We start from the raw sequence: 21,215 nt of genomic DNA, 5'->3' as shown, positions 1-21,215 counted from the left end.
GTGTTTATGCAAACGGCTGTGCATTTACCAGGGTCAAGTCATCCTGCAGTGTGCCACAGGGTTCTATAATTGGACCTTTGTTATTCCTAATTTATACCAATGACCTTGCTGCTGTGTCTTCTACCGTACTTCCCCTTCTCTTTGCTGATGACACCAATTTGATTTTATCGCACAATAATGTTGGTTCACTAATTAATGAAGCCAACTCAGGTATGGCCACATCTGGAATGGTGTCAGATAAACAAATTATCTTTAAATGTTAAAATCTAACTTTATTGTATTCACTAGTAAGAATAAGAAATATTGTAAAAAAAAAAAAGAGCCAGAATCCAAATTGGTGGTAATGAAATGGAACAAGTCACATCCACTAGATTCCCCCGAGTTCTAGTTGATGAAAAGTAATCCTGGAAAGATCATATTCAATTTGTCATAAATATTAGTGGTTTGGTTCATCAGGCTTGCTTCCTAACTCTTCACTATAGCTTAATTTATCCATATCTCATTAACTATAATATTGTCTGGGACAGTACATAGGACTCCAACCAACACAAATGACTCATCATACAGCAAGACTTAGCCACCACTTGTCATTACCTGGCTCCATCTACACCTTTGTTTAAAGAAACTCAATTTCTTGTCTATTTACGACATTAATGTACACCATTTATGCACTTTCATCTACAAATACTCATACTTAGACAGTTTATCTAAACCCTTCAATGGATTCTTCCAGGTTAATTCTGAAATCCATCTATTTAACATAAGACACTGCAATAACCTTCACCCTCCCTATTGCCGCACCTCACATAGTCAATTCTCTTTCAGATACAAAGGTACCATACTCTGGAATTCTTATCTTCACATTACCACAACCTCATCATCCCTAAATAACTTCAAGCGACCACTAGGGGTCAGCCTGACTACCCAATAATCCCCTCCATGTAGCCTAACTTTCTCACACACACACACACACGCACGCACGCACACACACACACACACACACACACACACACACACACACACACACACACACACAGAGTTTTTATTGTATACTGAGTATGTTTTTATTTATTTTTTTATTTTTTATTTCACCTTTATATAACCAGGTAGGCAAGTTGAGAACAAGTTCTCATTTACAATTGCGACCTGGCCAAGATAAAGCAAAGCAGTTCGACACATACCACGACACAGAGTTACACATGGAGTAAAACAAACATACAGTCAATAATACAGTATAAACAAGTCTATATACGATGTGAGCAAATGAGGTGAGATAAGGGAGGTAAAGGCAAAAAGGCCATGGTTGCAAAGTAAATAAAATATAGTAAATATATATAATATAAGTAAAACACTGGAATGGTAGATTTGCAATGGGAGAATGTGCAAAGTAGAAATAAAAATAATGGGGTGCAAAGAAGCAAAATAAATAAATAAATCAAATACAGTAGGGAAAGAAGTAGTTGTTTGGGCTAAATTATAGGTGGGCTATGTACAGGTGCAGTAATCTGTGAGCTGCTCTGACAGTTGGTGCTTAAAGCTAGTGAGGGAGATAAGTGTTTCCAGTTTCAGAGATTTTTGTAGTTCGTTCCAGTCATTGGCAGCAGAGAACTGGAAGGAGAGGCGGCCAAAGAAAGAATTGGTTTTGGGGGTGACTAGAGAGATATACCTGCTGGAGCGTATAATTGTCACGTATAATTATAATTCATATTTATTGTTTAACTGATAGAACAAACTTTTTTGTGTAATTATGAGTAAAACCTAAAACCAAAAAAACTAATTTTGCGAGTTTACTTCAGCTATTTTGTGGTCCGAGTCCTCTTTGTATTCACATTGCTATGTTTAGAAAGGAATCAATATCTTTTCCCAACATTCTCTCAATGCACTCTGGATTTTTACAAAGTGCAGGACAAGCCATACCATCAGAATATGTTATCTAACAGCTAGATATACACTACCGCTCAAAATGTTGGCATCACTTCAAAATGTCCTTGTTTTTTAAAGAAAAGCTATTTTTTTTGCCAATTAACATAACATCAAATTGATGAGAAATACAGTGTAGACATTGTTAATGTTGTAAATCATTATTGTAGCTGAAAACGGTTGATCACTGGCAGCTTCATGTGTGTGAGTGTGAGTGTGAGTGTGAGTGTGAGTGTGAGTGTGTGTGTGTGTGTGTGTGTGTGTGTGTGTGTGTGTGTGTGTGTGTGTGTGTGTGTGTGTGTGTGTGTGTGTGTGTGTGTGCCAGCAGTACCTTGGTGTCCAGCTGCTGTAGGTAAGAGAAGATGTATTCGATGCTGGCTCCAAACGGGTGGACATGGAGGAACGTAGAGATGATCCCTGAGGAAGAACAAACAGAGACATCAATACAGCTGTCAATCAAACTGGAATACCATATTAACATGTAGTTTAATTCCCAAAAACCACAACCCTACAATCATATGTACAAACACCTCAATTCAGTCTGAGTGTTGATTTACCCATCTGTCCAAAATGAAAGCCAGCGAGAATATGCCATCCAATAGACATAAGAGTATCAAACTGTATTCTATTAACCTATAGCTAACATACAACTGACCTACAGCTAACCTATCGCGTCATCTTCTATGCTCGGATAGGGCACGTATGCTCGGATACGCTTACCCGTGACATACAGTGCATTCGGAATGTATTCAGACCCCTTCACTTTCTCTACATTTTGTTACGTTACAGCCTTATACTAAAATGGATTAAATCAAACATTTTCCTCATCAATCTACACACAATACCCCATAATGACAAAGTGAATACAGGTTTTTAGAAATGTTAGCAAATATACAAAAAAAAACAGAAATACCAAAAATATTCAGAGCCTTTGCTATGAGACTCGAAAATTGAGCTCAGGTGCATCCTGTTTCCATTGATCATCCTTGAGATGTTTCTACAAGTTGATTGGAGTCCACCTGTGGTAAATTCAATTGATTGGACATTATTTGAAAAGGCACACATCTGCTATATAATATCCCACAGTTGACAGTGCATGTCAGAGCAAAAACCAAGCCATGAGGTGGAAGGAATTGTCTGTAGAGCTCCGAGACAGGATCGTGTCAAGGCAAAGATCTGGGGAAGGGTACCAAAAACTTTCTGCAGCATTGGCCTCCATCATAGTTAAATGGAAGTTTGGAAGCACCAAGACTCTTGTTAAAGCTGGCTGCTCGGCCAAACTGAGCAATCGGGGGAGAAGGGCCTTGGTCAGGGAGGTGACCAAGAACCCGATGGTCACTCTGACAGAGCTCCAGCATTCCTCTGTGGAGATGGGAGAACCTTCCAGGAGGACAACCATCTCTGCAACCATCTCTGCAGCACTCCACTAGGCCTTTATGGTAGAGTGGCCAGTTGGAAGACACTCCTCAGTAAAAGGCACATGGCAGCCCGCTTAGAGTTTTGCCAAAAGGCAGCTAAAGGACTCTCAGACCATGGGAAACCAGATTGTCTGGTCCAATGAAACCAAGATTGAACTCTTTGGCCTGAATGCCAAGCATCTGGAGGAAACCTGGCACCATCCCTACAGTGACGCTTCACAAATCCTCAACTGGCCGCTTCATTAAATAGTACGTGCAAAACACCAGTCTCAACATCAGCATTGAACAGAAGTGTATATAAATGTACAATTTTTGTTTATTTTTAAAAATATATATTAGCAAACAGCATCATTCCTGTGGGGACTTGCTTCCATTCAGCCAGAAGAGCATTACTGAGGTCAGGCACTGATGTTGGGCGATTAGGTCTGGCTCGCAGTCAGTATTCTAATTCATCCCAAAAGTGTTCGATGGGGTTGAGGTCAAGGCTGCATTTCTGTATGGACTTAGCTTTGTGCATGTGGGCATTGTCATTGTCAAGCTGGGCCTTCCCCAAACTGTTGCCACAAAGTTGGAAACACTGAATGGTCTAGAATGTCATTGTACGTATGCTTTAGCATTAAGATTTCCCTTCACTGGCCTAGCCCGAACCATGAAAAACAGTCCCAGACCATTATTACTCCTACACCAAACTTTACGGTTGGCACTATGCATTGGGGCAAGTAGTGTCCTGGCATCCGCCAAACCCAGATTCGTCCATCAGATTGTCAGATGGTGAAGTGTGATTCATCACTCCAGAGAACGCGTTTCACTGTTCCAGAGTCCAATGGCGGCGTGCTTTACATCACTCCAGCCGACGCTTGGCATTACGCATGGTAATCTTAGGCATGTGTGCTGCTACTCAGCCATGGAAACCCATTTCATGGAGCTCCCGACCAACAGTTGTTGTGCTGACGTTGCTTCCAGAGGCAGTTTGGAACTCGGTAGTGAGTGTTGCAACCGAGGACAGACGATGTTTACGTGCTTCAGCACTCGGCGGTCCCGTTCTGTTAGCTTGTGTGGCCTAACACTTCGCGGCTGAGTCATTGTTGCTCTTAGCCGTTTCCATTTCACAATAACAGCATTACTGTTACATACACTCGACCGGGGCAGCTCTAGCAGGGCGTAAATTTGATGAACTGATTTGTTGGAAAGGTGGCATCCTATGACGGTGCCACGTTGAAAGTCACTGAGCTTTTATACACCTGTCAGTAATGAGTGTGGCTGAAATGCCGGTTCCACTAATTTGAAGGGGTGTCCACATATGTTTGCATATATAGTGTAGAAGAACTGTCCACATTTAGCCTACTTTTTGTCAGCCAACAAGATGAGTAGGCCTAATGAACAGCAAAATCACTAGCCTATGTCAATCTGCTATCGCCCATAGTACAAAAGTTGACCTATTCTATTGATCAACATATAACAAGAAATAAATACTCCAAAACATACTCTACAACAGTTGTGGGATGAGATAGATCCCAAATTAATACAACCACTTGCATCAAAACATTTTTTATAGCAATGAGGCTGATGCAACAGATCAGAACATTTAGCTATTTCATCACATTATGAGCATGGGAATGCGCACATACAGTATCAGTAGGCTATAAGCGCGAATGTTCTAAAATGTTATCAATTAGCAGGAAAACACTGTTCTCAAAAGTGACCACAAATGTGATTATGCACGTAATGCTTTATTATAAAGGTGCATTTTTATGGTGAAAATTATATTCTTCAAACTCGAAACTCACGTGCCGCCTATGTATGCCAATTAGGATCTAGACTAGTTGTAAAGCGGATTAATGTGATTCATTTTAAGAAGTTATTTGGCCACTTTAGTTGTGATACAAACCTTATCAAAACATATAGGCCTATGGGCTAGGCTACATGAGGTGTTGGACTAATAAGGAATGCGCTGTTTCTTGCCTTAACCAGCTGGGCATCATTCACATGTGATAATAAACTCAGCAAAAAAAGAAAGGTACTCTCACTGTCAACTGCGTTTATTTTCAGCAAACTTAAGCAAAAGTTCCACAGATATGTGACTAACAGAAATGGAATAATGTGCCCCTAAACAAAGGGGGAGGGGGGGGGGGTCAAAATCAAAAGTAACAGTCAGTATCTGGTGTGGCCACCAGCTGCACTAAGTACTGCAGTGCATCTCCTCCTCATGGACTGCACCAGTTCTGCACCATTTGCCAGTTCTTGAGTACTTGCTGTGAGATGTTACCCCACTCTTCCACCAAGGCACCTGCAAGTTCCCAGACAATTCTGGGGGGAATGGCCCTAGCCCTCACCCTCCAATCCAACAGGTCCCAGACGTGCTCAATGGGATTGAGATCCGGGCTCTTCGCTGGCCATGGCAGAACACTGACATTCCTCTCTTGCAGGAAATCACGCACAGAACGAACAGTATGGCTGGTGGCATTGTCATGCTGGAGGTTCATGTAAGGATGAGCCTGCAGGAAGGGTACCACATGAGGGAGGAGGTCTTCCCTGTAACGCACAGCATTGAGATTGCCTGCAATGACAACAAGCTCAGTCCAATGATGCTGTGACACACCGCTCACAGACCATGACGGACCCTCCACCTCGAAACCGCTCCAGAGTACAGGCCTCGGTGTAATGCTCATTCCTTCGACTATGAACGTGAATCCGACCAGTGCCTTGCGGTTGGAGGCCGAGCAGTTGCCATACCAGGCAGTGATGTAACCAGTCAGGATGCTTTCGATGGTGCAGCTGTAGTACATTTTGAGGATCTGAGGACCCATGCCAAATTTTCAGTCTTCTGAGGTTTTATCGTGCCCTCCTCACGACTGTCTTGGTGTACTTGGACCATGTTAGTTTGTTGGTGATGTGGACACCAAGGAACTTGAAGCTCCCAACAAGCTCCACTGCAGCCCCGTTGATGTTAATGGGGGCGTGCTCAGTCCTCTTTTTCCTCTAGTCCGCAATCATCTCCTTTGTCTTGATCACGTTGAGGGAAATTGGAGTGGGTCTAGGGTTTCTGGGATAATGGTGTTGATGTGAGCCATGACCAGCCTTTCAAAGCACTTCATGGCTACAGACGTGAGTGCTACGGGTCAGTAGTCATTTAGGCAGGTTACCTTAGTGTTCCTGGGCACAGGGACTATGGTGGTCTGCTTAAAACATTGTTGGTATTACAGACAGGGAGAGGTTGAAAATGTCAGTGAAGACACTTGCCAGTTGGTCAGCGCATGCTCGCAGTACACATTCTGGTAATCTGTCTGGCCTTGTGAATGTTGACCTGTTAAAAGGTCTTACTCTCATCGGCTGCGGAGAGCGGGATCTTCCGGAACAGCTGCTGCTCTCATGCATGTTTCAGTGTTGCTTGCCTCGAAGCGAGCATATAAGTAGTTTAGCTCGTCTGGTAGGATTGTGTCACTTGGCTGTGCTTGCCTTTGTAGTCTGTATTGGTTTGCAAGCCCTGCCACATCTGACAAGCGTCAGAACCGGTGTAGGACGATTCAATCTTAGTCCTGTATTGACGCATTGCCTGTTTGATGATTCGTCGGAGGGCATAGCAGGATTTCTTATAAGCTTCCGAGTCCTGCTCCTTGAAATCAGAAGCTCTAGCCTTTAGCTCAGTGGGATGCTGCCTGTAATCCATGGCTTCTGGTGGGGACGACATCATTGATGCACTTATTGATGAAGCCAATGACCGATGTGGTGTACTCCTTAATGCCATTGGAGAAATCCCGGAACATATTCCAGTCTGTGATAGCAAAACAGTCCTGTAGCTTTGCATCTGCTTCATCTGAACACTTTTTTATTGATCAAGTCACTGATGCTTCCTGATTTAATTTTAGCTTGTAAGCAGGAATCAGGAGGATAGAATTATAGTCAGATTTGCCAAATGGAGAGCTTTGTATGCATCTCTGTGTGTGGAGTAAAGGTGATCCGGGGTTTTTTCCCTCTGGTTGCACATACAACATGCTTAGAGATTTGGTAAGACGAATTTAAGTTTCCCTACATTAAAGTCCCCGGCCACTAGGAGTGCCGCCTCTGGGTGAGTGTTTTCCTGTTTGCCAGCATCAGTCTGTGGTGGTTTGTAGACAGCTACAAAACATACAGATGAAAACCCTCTAGATAGATAGTGTGGTCTACAGCTTATCATGAGATATTCTACCTTAGGCGAGCAAAACCTTGAGACTTCCTTAAATATGGTGCACCAGCTGTTATTTCCAAAAATACATTGTCTGCCGCCCCTTGTCTTACCAGACGCCGCTGTTTTATCCTGCCGATACAGAGTATAACCAGCAAGCTGTATGTTGATAATGTCGTCGCTCGGCCACGACTCTGTGAAGCATAAGATATTACAGTTTTGAATGTCCCGTTGGTAGTTTAAGCTTCCATGTAGGTCATTGATTTTATTTTCCAAAGATTGCATGTTTGCTAGCAGAATGGAAGGTAGTGGGGGTTTATTCGATCGTCTATGAATTCTCAGAAGGCAGCCCGCCCTCCGGACTCTTTTTCTGTGCCTTCTCTTCACACAAATGAGGGGGATCTGGACCTGTTCCCGGGAAAGCAGTATGTCATTCACGTCGGGCTTGTCAGACTCATTAAAGGAAAAAAAGGATTCTGCCTGTTCGTCGTGAGTAATCCCAGTTCTGATGTCCAGAAGTTATTTTCGGTCATAACAGCAACATTATGTACAAAATAAGTTTAAAAAATAAGTTACAAACAACAAAGAAACAAACAAAAAAACACAATTGGTTAGGAACACGTAAAACGTCAGCCTTCTATTCCAGCGCCATCTTATCTTTGAGTTAATAAAGCCGCATACAAACATGGTCTCTTTTTTGTTTTCTTAAGTAAGACAGCTCCAAAATGCAGGTGTTTCTGTGATGGTGGGGCAAGCCAGCAGAAAACACAGAGCGTTGCTTGTGTTCTCTCATGGGACAATACGTCACCTCAAAACATTCTCGCCCTTTGGGTTCTGCCATAGAGTTACATTAGAAGTGCCCATCCAAGAAGGCTCAAGGTCATTGGCCACAGATAAAATGACGTCAAATCACGTTATATGTACAGCAGCATGTCAACATCATACTTTCAAAATTTTAGCTAGCAGTCATCATCATGAATCAAGTCGACAATATATTGGCAAATCCTTTTTAATCCTTGTCATGTGAAGATAAATAATGCAAGCCTCCCCCTTTTTCCTCCAAACATAATGATGGTCATTATGGCCAAACAGTTATATTTTTGTTTCATCAGACCAGAGGATATTTCTCCAAAAAGTACGATCTTTGTCCTCATGTGCAGTTGCAAACCGCAGTCTGGCTTTTTTTATGGCGGTTTTGGAGCAGTGGCTTCTTCCTTGCTGAGTGGCATTTCAAGTTATGTTGATAAAGGACTCGTTTAACTGTGGATATAGATACATTTGTACCAGTTTCCTCCAGATTTGCACTTTTCGCATCAAGGTACGTTCATCTCTAGGAGACAGAACGCGTCTCCTTCGTGAGCGGTATGACGGCTGTGTGGCCCCATGGTGTTTGTACTTGGGTACTATTGTTTGTACAGATGAAAGTGGTACCTTCAGGCGTTTGGAAATTGTTCTCAAGGATGAACCAGACTTGTGGAAGTCTCCAATTTATTTTCTGAGGTCTTGGCTGATTTCTCTTGATTTTCCCATGATGTCAAGCAAAGAGGCACTGCGTTTGAAGGTAGGCCTTGAAATACATCCATAGGCACACCTCTACCTCACTCAAATCATGGAAATCAGCCTATAAGAAGCTTCTAAAGCCATGACATCATATTCTGGAATTTTCCAAGCTGTTTAAAGGCACAGTTAATTAGTGTATGTAAACTTCTGACCCACTGGAATTGGCATACAATGAATTGTAAGTGAAATAATCTGTCTGTAAACAATTGTTGGAAGAATTACTTGTGTCATGCACAAAGTAGATGTCCTAACCGAATTGCCAAAACTATAGTTTGTTAACAAGAAATTTGTGGAGTGGTTGAAAAACAAGTTTTAATGACTCCAACCTAAGTGCATGTAAACTTCTGACTTCTCCTGTGTGTTTTTGATAAAAGGCAGTAAATGAGGCTGAATGAACTGTTTCGCTGCTGATATCCAGGTGTAGCGGTGGTAATATGTTGGGACTGCTGTTGGGACAGCTTTATGTAGGCCCTAACAGTTTGTGGGCACCGTTTGTCACCGTTACCGTGCAATTAATGTATTGTTTAGTGTTGTGGCTTTTCTGGCATTTTTCCCCCCACCAAAATGTACATGCTAAAATGTACACTGCCTACAGCTAACCTACAACTAACCTATAGCTAACCTACAGCAAACATATAGCTAACTCTACCTGCTCTAGAGGGGGAGAAAGCAGTTAAAGATGCAGACCTTTCTTTCTTCATGAGTTCACTTAGGAGCCAATGTCCCCTTTTCCCTGTGGTGCTACCTTCAATTAATCTTCAAACAAAACGTCAGGTAGAGCGATTCTGGCAGAGAGAACACCCAGAATCCTCACCAGCAGTCTCTACCTCACTGAGCAGCCAGAGTGGGCCGGCATGGAGGGAGGGAGCGGAGCACCCCATTAGCTACCTAACTATGTCTGAGACAATCATATGATCATTCTGGCATGACATTCTCCTATTCCTAAGAAATACCAATACACTGGGAAAGAGGAGGTAGCCAGGGTTGGAGGCAGGTAGCCAGGGTTGAGTAGGTTACTTTCTAAATGTAATCTGTTACAGTTACTAGTTACCTGTCCAAAATATTTATCAGTAACATAACTTTTGTATTACACTAACTCAGTAATGTAATCTGATAATATTCAGTTACTTCTAGATTACTTTCCACTTAAGAGGCATTAGAAGAAGACAAAAATGTATGTTACCAATTGAACCACATCTATTGCAGGTTAAATCAATGTTAAAGTTTACATAACTGGCCATATATATGGATGTTAAATTTTACTTCATGGGTTGGTTATTTAGGCTTCTTCTAACCCATCCCTTTCTACTACATATAGTAGTAGAGGAGTATGATGAAATTATATCTTTACATTGAAAACCAAAGTCTATCAGAATGCCATTCATTCCAATAAATGTTATAACCCTTGATCTTCAAGAATAGGACTTGGAAATATGGAAGTATAGATTAGACAAATTGTTTTACCTGAGCATAACCTCAAAACAAATTACTTATAAGCCAGCCCTACTCTGTGGTTTATGATTTTGTTGTCATGGAGAACTGATTGGGCTCACTGATTCGAGTTGAAAAATAAATGCTGCGCTAATGGAATGGCTGAAAAGTGCTATTTACATGTGAAAAATGAATGCCATATGCTGCATTTGCTATAGGCCTATTGTTTAGCTTTTTGTTGGTGACACTTTGATATCTTGATATGCAGCTGTTTAAAGGGAAAATCCACAGATGAAACCATAACAAAACAGTCTCCCCGACTGAGGGATGGAAGGGATGGACTGAGGGATGGAATCCGCACTGTGCAGTTGTTGCAAGAGCTAATTTTTCACTGGCTGTACACTGGTTTCAAAAACAATGATTGATAGGCAGCTAAAACATCTTGAATTAAAAAATTATTGGGTTCAAATAGACATTTAGATTTGTAAACAGCAATTCACAACAGCCACAATCCGTAAGACGCTAATAGCTAAATGAGAGAGCAGCAGTGTGATTTACCTCAATGCGCTATGTAGATATCAATAATAATTGATATCCGTACCGCTGAAGACTACACCACTGCTGTTATCCAAGCGTATATTCAAGTTGGATAATCTTTGGATGCCGACAGCAGTCGTAACTTTGGAAGACATTGCTTGGACTGTAGACGACAAAAGCCTATTCCTGCTCTTTTCCCGTCATCCATCAAACGCATTTGATGTGTCATCATATTGGTCTCTGACTTCTGGTCAGACTCGCTCAGGTGGAACAAACTTAAACTTGCACATTTTTCAATGCTGATTTGAATGTCATTGAGAAAACAGGGAAGTGTCAAATATTATTTTTTTCCGCAAACCTCCTTTCTGAATTTAAAAGTATTCCGAGAAGTAGTAATCTAGTTTTTCAAAAGTATCTGTAATCTGATTACAATATTACAGTTACCGTTTTTTCGTAATCCTTACATGTAACAGATTACATCTGTTACTCCTCAACCCTGAAGGTAGCCTAGCGGTTAAAAGTGTTGGGCCAGTATCCGAAAAGTGGCTGGTTTTAATCATCGAGCTGATTTGGTGAAACATTTGTTGAAGTGAGATTGAGCAAGGCACTTAACCCTAATTGCTCCAGTAAGTCGCTTTGGATAAGAGCTTCTGCTTAATGATTTAAATGTCAAATGAAGATATCCAGTCCTGGCAACATTTTAGGTAGTACAGCAAACTACCTGGTATACATGTGTGCAGAGACACACACATTGCCGTTTGGTATCATGGCTAAAAGGCTACCCCTTAACTCCTCTTCCTCATATCTCTGTAGCTTCCTGCTTTCATGAAGCCAAAGAAATCAAGAACCACTTGCCCCAAGAAAATACTGTAAAACCCAACAAGAAAGACTGATAAACAGAGCGAGAGAGAGAGAAGGAGTGAGCACAATCTTTGTATCTCCTCGTTGGTAGGCACTAGGCAGCCAGAAGGCTGTGGTGATTAGAAACATTAGAGGTGCTGAAGGCCTCAGTCAACCAGCAAATTAAAATGTGTGAACCCGCCCAGAGAATAATTAGATGGGAGGAGGAGGAGAACATGGGCACCAAGCAGGGATCTCCTTTTTAGGTAGCTTCACTTTCTCTAGTAATGTTCTACGGAGTATAGACCCAGATACTAATTAGCAAGGCCACTCTCTCAGAGTGGACAGGGCTGGGGGACTTTTCTCCTCTATACTAATGTTAGGTTTATATAACGTTATTTTTTATCTTTATTTAACTAGGCAAGTCAGTTAAGAAAAAAATCTTATTTTCAATGACGGCCTAGGAACAGTGGGTTAACTGCCTGTTCAGGGGCAGAACAACAGATTTGTACCTTGTCAGCTCGGGGGTTTGAACTTGCAACCTTCCGGTCACTAGTCCAACACTCTAACCACTAGGCTACATGATGTTGTAGCAATAATATAGTGATTTTATAGAAATGTTATAGTGATGTTGTAGTAATGGTATAGTGATGTTATACTAATGTTATAACGTATACTAACGTTATAGTTATGTTAAGTGAATGTACCCACTAGCTGGGCCTCTCTCTCAGAATGGACTGGACTGGGGTGATCTACTCCTCTATAGTTAGGTTAGCACAACATTGTTATAATGTTGAAGTAAGGTTATTGTAATTTTAGATGATCTTACCAACTAGCAAGGCCTCTCTCTCAGAGTAAACCGGACTAGAAGGAATCTTCTCTGGGGGCAGACTCTCCTTCTCCTGACTGCAGGAAACCACTTCTAATGCTGTCGCCTCCTACAGGACAAGAGGAGAAAACACTGTTAGACTGGTTGATGAAAAGAAACACACACACACACACACACACACACACACACACACACACACACACACACACACACACACACACACACCAACACACACACACACACACACACACACACACACACACACACACACACACACACACACACACACACACACACACACACACACACACACACACAGCCCTAGAAACATCATACAGGCAGTGGGAGACGAGAGGAGGAGAGACAATGAAGGCAAAGAAGAAAGAGAAAATACAGAGGGAGCCAAATGGAGGGAGTAAGGAGAGAGAGAGAGAGAGAAAGCTGGCAGTGTTAGCGATGCTAATGATGAAACTGTTGTTTACTGTGGGCTTCTGACAGACTGGAGGAGGAAGGGTCGGGAATGTGTAAAAAAAAAATAATAATAATTTAGGGGGTATCAGATTTAATATTGCAGAGAGATTGTGGCTTCCATCAATGTAATTATCCGCATAATTTCCAACCCCCAATTTGTTGTTGTTGTTGTTTTATTATTATTTTTTATTTCACCTTTATTTAACCAGGTAGGCTAGTTGAGAACATGTTCTCATTTACAACTGCGACCTGGCCAAGATAAAGCATAGCAGTGTGAACAGACAACACAGAGTTACACATGGAGTAAACAATTAACAAGTCAATAATACAGTAGAAAAAAAGAGAGTCTATATACATTGTGTGCAAAAGGCATGAGGAGGTAGGCGAATAATTACAATTTTGCAGATTAACACTGGAGTGATAAATGATCAGATGGTCATGTACAGGTAGAGATACTGGTGTGCAAAAGAGCAGAAAAGTAAATAAATATAAACAGTATGGGGATGATGTAAGTAAAATTGGGTGGGCTATTTACCGAGAGTTGTAAATATATATATTATTTTAAATATGTTTTTATATTTCCCCTAACGCTACCACCCCTCCCCTAATTGAAGAAAACTAATGGACAACAATACCAGGTGTGTGTATGTGTGTGTGTGTGTGTGTGTGTGTGTGTGTGTGTGTGTGTGTGTGTGTGTGTGTGTGTGTGTGTGTGTGTGTAACCCAGTTGTGTCGGGTTGATTAATCCTGCAACAAATAAAGTCCTCCTGCACTGGATTGGTATGTAGTGATCTGTCATGTCACTGGAAGAGGAGAGAGAGAGAGAGGAACAGAGAAACAGGAGAGTGAGGGACAGAGAAACAGGGAGGGGAAGAGGGGAACAGAGAAACAGATGGAGGAAGAGAGAAACAGAGAGAGGAAGAGAGAAACAGAGAGGAAGAGAGAAACAGAGAGGAAGAGAAAAAGAGAGGAAGAGAGAAACAGAGAGAGGAAGAGAGAAACAGAGAGAGGAAGAGAGAAATAGAGAGGAAGAGAGAAACAGGAACAGAGAAACAGAGAGAAGAAGAGAGAAACAAAGAGGAAGAGAAAAACAGAGTGGGGAACAGAGAAACAGAGAGAGGAAGAGAGAAACAGAGAGAGGAAGAGAGAAACAGAGATAGGAAGAGAGAAACAGAGATAGGAAGAGAGAAACAAAGAGGAAGAGAGAAACAGAGTGGGGAACAGAGAAACAGAGAGAGGAAGAGAGAAACAGAGAGAGGAAGAGAGAAACAGAGATAGGAAGAGAGAAACAGAGAGAGGAAGAGAGAAACAAAGAGGAAGAGAAAAACAGAGTGGGGAACAGAGAAACAGAGAGAGGAAGAGAGAAACAGAGAGAGGAAGAGAGAAACAGAGATAGGAAGAGAGAAACAGAGAGAGGAAGAGAGAAACAAAGAGGAAGTGAAAAACAGAGTGGGGAACAGAGAAACAGAGAGAGGAAGAGAGAAACAAAGAGGAAGAGAGAAACAGAGGAAGAGAGAAAAAGAGAGGAAGAGAGAAACAGAGAGAGGAAGAGAGAAACAGAGAGAGGAAGAGAGAAACAGAGAGAGGAAGAGATAAATAGAGAGGAAGAGAGAAACAGGAACAGAGAAACAGAGAGAAAAAGAGAGAAAAAGAGAGGAAGAGAGAAACAGAGAGAGGAAGAGAGAAACAGAGAGAGGAAGAGAGAAACAGAGAGAGGAAGAGATAAATAGAGAGGAAGAGAGAAACAGGAACAGAGAAACAGAGAGAAAAAGAGAGAAACAAAGAGGAAGAGAAAAACAGAGTGGGGAACAGAGAAACAGAGAGAGTGAGGAACAGAGAAACAGAGAGAGTGAGGAACAGAGAAACAGAGAGGAAGAAACAAAGAGATTCACAGAGAAAGTAGAAAACTAGAGAGACAGGGAGAAAAAAAGAGAGATAAGGAGAGAGTATGGAAACAGAGGGAGAGGGAGAGGGGGAGAGAGGGTTGGAGAGGATCACATCTCTTTTTCACTTACACTGACTTGATCAGCACTCTCCTCGCTCCCTCTGTCATCTCGCGGTGATGTCTCCAGCTAGAGTCAATCATAAAAATGAGAAAAGCCGTCACTGACAATCATGTCACACACCCATGCAAACAGACAGACACACTCACACAAACGTACAGACACACTTTCTCCTCAGGCAAGACCACTATATAACACCGTGAAGGAGAGGTCAACATCACATATACAAGCCCTGAATAGTTTGAGTGAGTATGTTGTAAGGTGCAATCAGATATAGAATCAGATAAGATCAAGCAGAGACATATAGTACATATTAATCTGTGTTCTTTCCATGACTAAGAACCAAACATAATTGGATGTCAAAATGTCCTCTGTTCATAACTGGTATTCACACAGTGAGTGGTGTGTATCTCCATTTTCTATTAAAATGGTTGACATCCTGATTCAGTGGTCCTAGATGAAGCCTGATTCAGTGGTCTGAGATCAAATCAAAGTTGATTTGTCACGTGCGCCGATTACAACAGGTGTAGACCTTACAGTGAAATGCTTACTTACAGGCTCTAACCAACAGTGCAAAAAAGGTATTAGACAAAGCCTGATTCAATGGTCCTCGATCATGCCTGTTTCAGTGGTCCTAGATAAAGCCTGATTCTATGGTTCTAGATAGAGCCTGATTCAGTGGTCCTAGATGAAGCCTGTTTCAGTGGTCCTAGATGAAGCCTGTTTCACTGGTCCTAGATGAAGCCTGTTTCACTGGTCTAGATGAAGCCTGATTCAGTGGTCCTAGATAGAGCCTGTTTCACTGGTCCTAGCTGAAGCCTGTTTCAGTGGTCCTAGATGAAGGGACACTGAGAGAATAAAATGTGTTCTTCTGGTGATGAGATTGCCTGTTAATAGAATGACCTGCTCTAGAACAGTGGTTCCCAACCATGGGTCCTAGAAGACTCATGAGACCATAGGCTTCCTGGTAAAATGCACTTGAGGGGGTACTTCAGGGGTACTCCGGGCAGATCAAAATTCAGTTGTTGGTACAGTAACCAAAAAATATTTAATACATTATGCTTGGTGACAGATTGGACAGTGAATGGGGCTCTGGGGTTAACTGATGATGGCATGCAGAAATCTGCCGAACATGGCAAGTTGGCAGCACACACAATCATTCCACAATGGCCACAAATCTAGCAACGCTTTCCTCAAATTGATTTCTCTATCTTCTGTTGATGAGTCTCCAGGGATCCATCTCTGTGAGTACACATGCTTTAATTGCCATATTACCCGTGGATCACTGGAAGGGGTTCATCTCTGCGTGTATACATGCTTTAATTACAATATTACCATGGATCACTGGAAGGGGATCATCTCTGCGTGTATACATTGTCATGACGTTGCCCTCTTTGGGTACAGCGAGTACCATCCCCCTCTCTCTGTCTCCTACAATTAGGCTGCTGTGGTCAGAGAAGTCGTAAATTCCTGGAGGAGATGATCTCCTCATGGCCACAGTATAGAGACAGAGTGAATTTTCATAGAGAACAAAGGAATTTCTTCCACCTCACAGAACTTGAGGTCCGAACAACAATTTATGTTCCGGAGAAGGTATAAAAGATCCAGCTACGAACTGGTCCGTTTGGTGCAATTTTGTGGGGCTCATGGGAGACGGTACGGCCACATTACCATAACGCTGTATATATAATAGCCTCAGATATGAGGTTTACATCTAATTGTTGTATAAGATGAATGTGTGAGGATGATACTGTTTGTAATATTGTGTAATGTCATTTTGGACTTTTTAATGAAGGAAACTACAATTCCCTTTTAACTAAATCAGAGGACCGCCCATGAGCCCAGTTAGGGTTGGGCATCCTGGGACAGGCCCTTTTCTGCAATTCCGAATAAAACCCCACCTTGAGAATTCCTCAACAGACCATGTTTCTCTCAATCACGAGAGGACAAAGGTTGCAGACCAGCTTACATCGATAACAAGAGGGCCAAGGTTTGAGACGATTGCTGAATCTTTTAACCATCCCACGTGGTTAAACTCTTAGACTATCGATACCGACAGAATAAGAACAAGTCTTTGACATTAATTACTAGTCTGCAGCTAGGAATTTGGTATCATTGAACGCGAAGAATGACAACCGCCGAAACATCTATCCATAACGACATGAATGAATGTCACTCTGAACTATCCATTCTAACCACGACAGAGAGAGAGGACGGAAACTCTTCAACAGAAACAAACTTTTCAGCAGAGATCCCGACGACACACTGAGCGTAAATATATATATTGATTGCAATTGTTCCCGAATGAGTGAGCGTTCATGTGCAAAGGATTGGCATTTCAATTGTTATAATTATCAACTGTGTGTGGTCTTCTCCGTCGACCCCCACTTCCCTTTTGTACAACAAGCCGCCATGCCGGTTTAGCCCACTAGGGAAACTCTGTTATCATTTCCTTGTAACTATCAACTGTTTGTTTATGCATTTCTGTGAATTACTTAGTTAGTAAATAAATGATTTAAGACAATTGATGTATGGATGACTCATAGTGAAGACTGGGTTCGTGCAGATAACCAACAATTTACGACGTTTGGAATGAGACTAACGTGAGGTAAAGTAAATAATTAATTAATTTAGAAGACTAATTGATCAGATATGAAAATATTTGAAAAGGTTTATTAGGAAAATTATAACTTTGTAATCTGAACATTTTCCTTGGTGTCCCGACTTCGTAGTTAATTACAGTTACATGATTAATCAGTTTAATCGCGTAATAATAATTACAGAGAATCTTTGATAAAAACTATGTCTTCAATTTAATAATAGTAAAGACACGACAACATGCTTTAATTACCATATTACCCATGCATCACTGGAAGGGGTTCATTTCTATGTGTATACATCTTTTAATTACCATATTAACCATGAATCACTGGAAGGGGTTCATCTCTACATGTATACATGTTTTAATTACCATAATACCATGAATCACTGGAATGGGTTCCTCTCTACATGTATACATGTTTTAATTACCATATTTACCATTGATCACTGGAAGGGGTTCATCTCTACATGTATACATGTTTTAATTACCATATTTACCATTGATCACTGGAAGGGGTTCATCTCTACATGTATACATGTTTTAATTACCATATTTACCATGAATCACTGGAAAGGGTTAATCTCTATGTGTATACAAGTTTTAATTACCATATTTACCATGAATAACTGGAAAGGGTTCATCTCTACGTGTATACGTGTTTTAATTACCATATTCACCATGAATCACTGGAAGGGGTCACATTTCAGTGCCTAGCGGCATTCTAATATACAGCGTCATTATTAAACCAGATATTGACAACCATGTGACTCTCTTTGATATGAAATAACATGTATTACCCAGCCAGCAGGTCTAAAATTACAAATTAACAAAGTCAATGAAACAACTAGCCAAGCGGCTACGGGAGGCAGAGGAGAGAAAATGTGTCTCGATTGGAAAAGAAGAAATCCAATATGGACCACGCACCATTAGACTCTCTCATATCAGTATTAACTTTATCCAATTAAGTAGCTGATTGAACAGGAATGTCATGCTCTTGTCAACCCTCCCTCTGGAATCGTACTCAGCCAACGTTAAAGCAGACACAACTGTCAGTAAGAGTGTCCATGATTGAGTCTTTGAATTAAGAGATTGAGATAAAAATTAAAGTTTTTATTTGTTATTATTGAACATCCAAAACATACAATATACTTGCGGTGAAGCTGCTCAACAACTACATCATACCAGTCATCCAACAGACTCTCATTCAGAGTGACACACAGAAGCAACCAGGGTCAATGCCCTGCTCAAGGTCATGTTGATAGATCTCCCACTAGGCCAAAAAACATGAACCTGAACCCTCCAAGATCCCCCCACAGTTCCCCAATAGCTGTCCCTCAACCATTTGAGACCCCTCCCACAGTCCCCCTCCAAGTAGAAAAATAAAATATAAAATACAATTAATTCCATTCCCCACCCCCAAGAACCCCCCAATGCACCAACAACCAAGAGAATGAACTAAAGAGAAAAATAAAAAGACAGAAGAAAACAGAAAACAACAATGCAAAAAAAGTATAAATAAACAAAAACAAAATAAAATAAAAACAAAGGACATCAAGGACAACTAAAATCCTTACAGCAAAGCCAACTGTATACAGTGCCTTGCGAAAGTATTCGGCCCCCTTGAACTTTGCGACCTTTTGCCACATTTCAGGCTTCAAACATAAAGATATAAAACTGTATTTTTTTGTGAAGAATCAACAACAAGTGGGACACAATCATGAAGTGGAACGACATTTATTGGATATTTCAAACTTTTTTTAACAAATCAAAAACTGAAAAATTGGGCGTGCAAAATTATTCAGCCCCTTTACTTTCAGTGCAGCAAACTCTCTCCAGAAGTTCAGTGAGGATCTCTGAATGATCCAATGTTGACCTAAATGACTAATGATGATAAATACAATCCACCTGTGTGTAATCAAGTCTCCGTATAAATGCACCTGCACTGTGATAGTCTCAGAGGTCCGTTAAAAGCGCAGAGAGCATCATGAAGAACAAGGAACACACCAGGCAGGTCCGAGATACTGTTGTGAAGAAGTTTAAAGCCGGATTTGGATACAAAAAGATTTCCCAAGCTTTAAACATCCCAAGGAGCACTGTGCAAGCGATAATATTGAAATGGAAGGAGTATCAGACCACTGCAAATCTACCAAGACCTGGCCGTCCCTCTAAACTTTCAGCTCATACAAGGAGAAGACTGATCAGAGATGCAGCCAAGAGGCCCATGATCACTCTGTATGAACTGCAGAGATCTACAGCTGAGGTGGGAGACTCTGTCCATAGGACAACAATCAGTTGTATATTGCACAAATCTGGCCTTTATGGAAGAGTGGCAAGAAGAAAGCCATTTCTTAAAGATATCCATAAAAAGTGTTGTTTAAAGTTTGCACAAGCCACCTGGGAGACACACCAAACATGTGGAAGAAGGTGCTCTGGTCAGATGAAACCAAAATTGAACTTTTTGGCAACAATGCAAAATGTTATGTTTGGCGTAAAAGCAACACAGCTGAACACACCATCCCCACTGTCAAACATGGTGGTGGCAGCATCATGGTTTGGGCCTGCTTTTCTTCAGCAGGGACAGGGAAGATGGTTAAAATTGATGGGAAGATGGATGGAGCCAAATACAGGACCATTCTGGAAGAAAACCTGATGGAGTCTGCAAAAGACCTGAGACTGGGACGGAGATTTGTCTTCCAACAAGACAATGATCCAAAACATAAAGCAAAATCTACAATGGAATGGTTCAAAAATAAACATATCCAGGTGTTAGAATGGCCAAGTCAAAGTCCAGACCTGAATCCAATCGAGAATCTGTGGAAAGAACTGAAAACTGCTGTTCACAAATGCTCTCCATCCAACCTCACTGAGCTCGAGCTGTTTTGCAAGGAGGAATCGGAAAACATTTCAGTCTCTCGATGTGCAAAACTGATAGAGACATACCCCAAGCGACTTACAGCTGTAATCGCAGCAAAAGGTGGCGCTACAAAGTATTAACTTAAGGGGGCTGAATAATTTTGTGCCTTGCGAAAGTATTCGGCCCCCTTGAACTTTGCGACCTTTTGCCACATTTCAGGCTTCAAACATAAAGATATAAAACTGTATTTTTTTGTGAAGAATCAACAACAAGTGGGACACAATCATGAGGTGGAACGACATTTATTGGATATTTCAAACTTTTTTAACAAATCAAAAACTGAAAAATTGGGCGTGCAAAATTATTCAGCCCCCTTAAGTTAATACTTTGTAGCACCACCTTTTGCTGCGATTACAGCTGTAAGTCGCTTGGGGTATGTCTCTATCAGTTTTGCACTGTCTTTCTAAGGTCTTCGAAAGCCATGTCAACAAATAGATTACCGATCATTTCGAATCCCACCGCACCTTCTCCGCTATGCAATCTGGTTTCAGAGCTGGTCATGGGCCACGCTCAAGGTCCTAAACGATA

At 41.4% G+C, this 21,215-nt stretch overlaps 1 protein-coding gene across 1 annotated transcript in view; it reads right to left on the bottom strand.

Moving 5' to 3' along the window:
• LOC110487749 (ecto-NOX disulfide-thiol exchanger 2) overlaps positions 1–21,215 on the bottom strand; it is a 202,247-nt gene that overhangs the window by 15,377 nt on the left and 165,655 nt on the right. The window contains exons 11-13 of the mRNA XM_090198596.1: positions 15,184–15,240; positions 12,698–12,806; positions 2,252–2,337 (exon numbers count right to left, since the gene is read on the bottom strand). Of these exons, the coding sequence (XP_090054722.1) occupies positions 2,252–2,337; positions 12,698–12,806; positions 15,184–15,240 (252 nt within the window). The remainder of the gene's footprint in view (positions 1–2,251; positions 2,338–12,697; positions 12,807–15,183; positions 15,241–21,215) is intronic.

This window comes from Oncorhynchus mykiss, chromosome 14, assembly GCF_057628025.1.
Source record: "Oncorhynchus mykiss isolate SJ-2025 chromosome 14, ASM5762802v1, whole genome shotgun sequence".
Classification (NCBI taxonomy): domain Eukaryota; kingdom Metazoa; phylum Chordata; class Actinopteri; order Salmoniformes; family Salmonidae; genus Oncorhynchus; species Oncorhynchus mykiss.
Note: the sequence above shows the minus strand (reverse complement) of the source record. Positions and strands in the feature narration are given on the sequence as shown.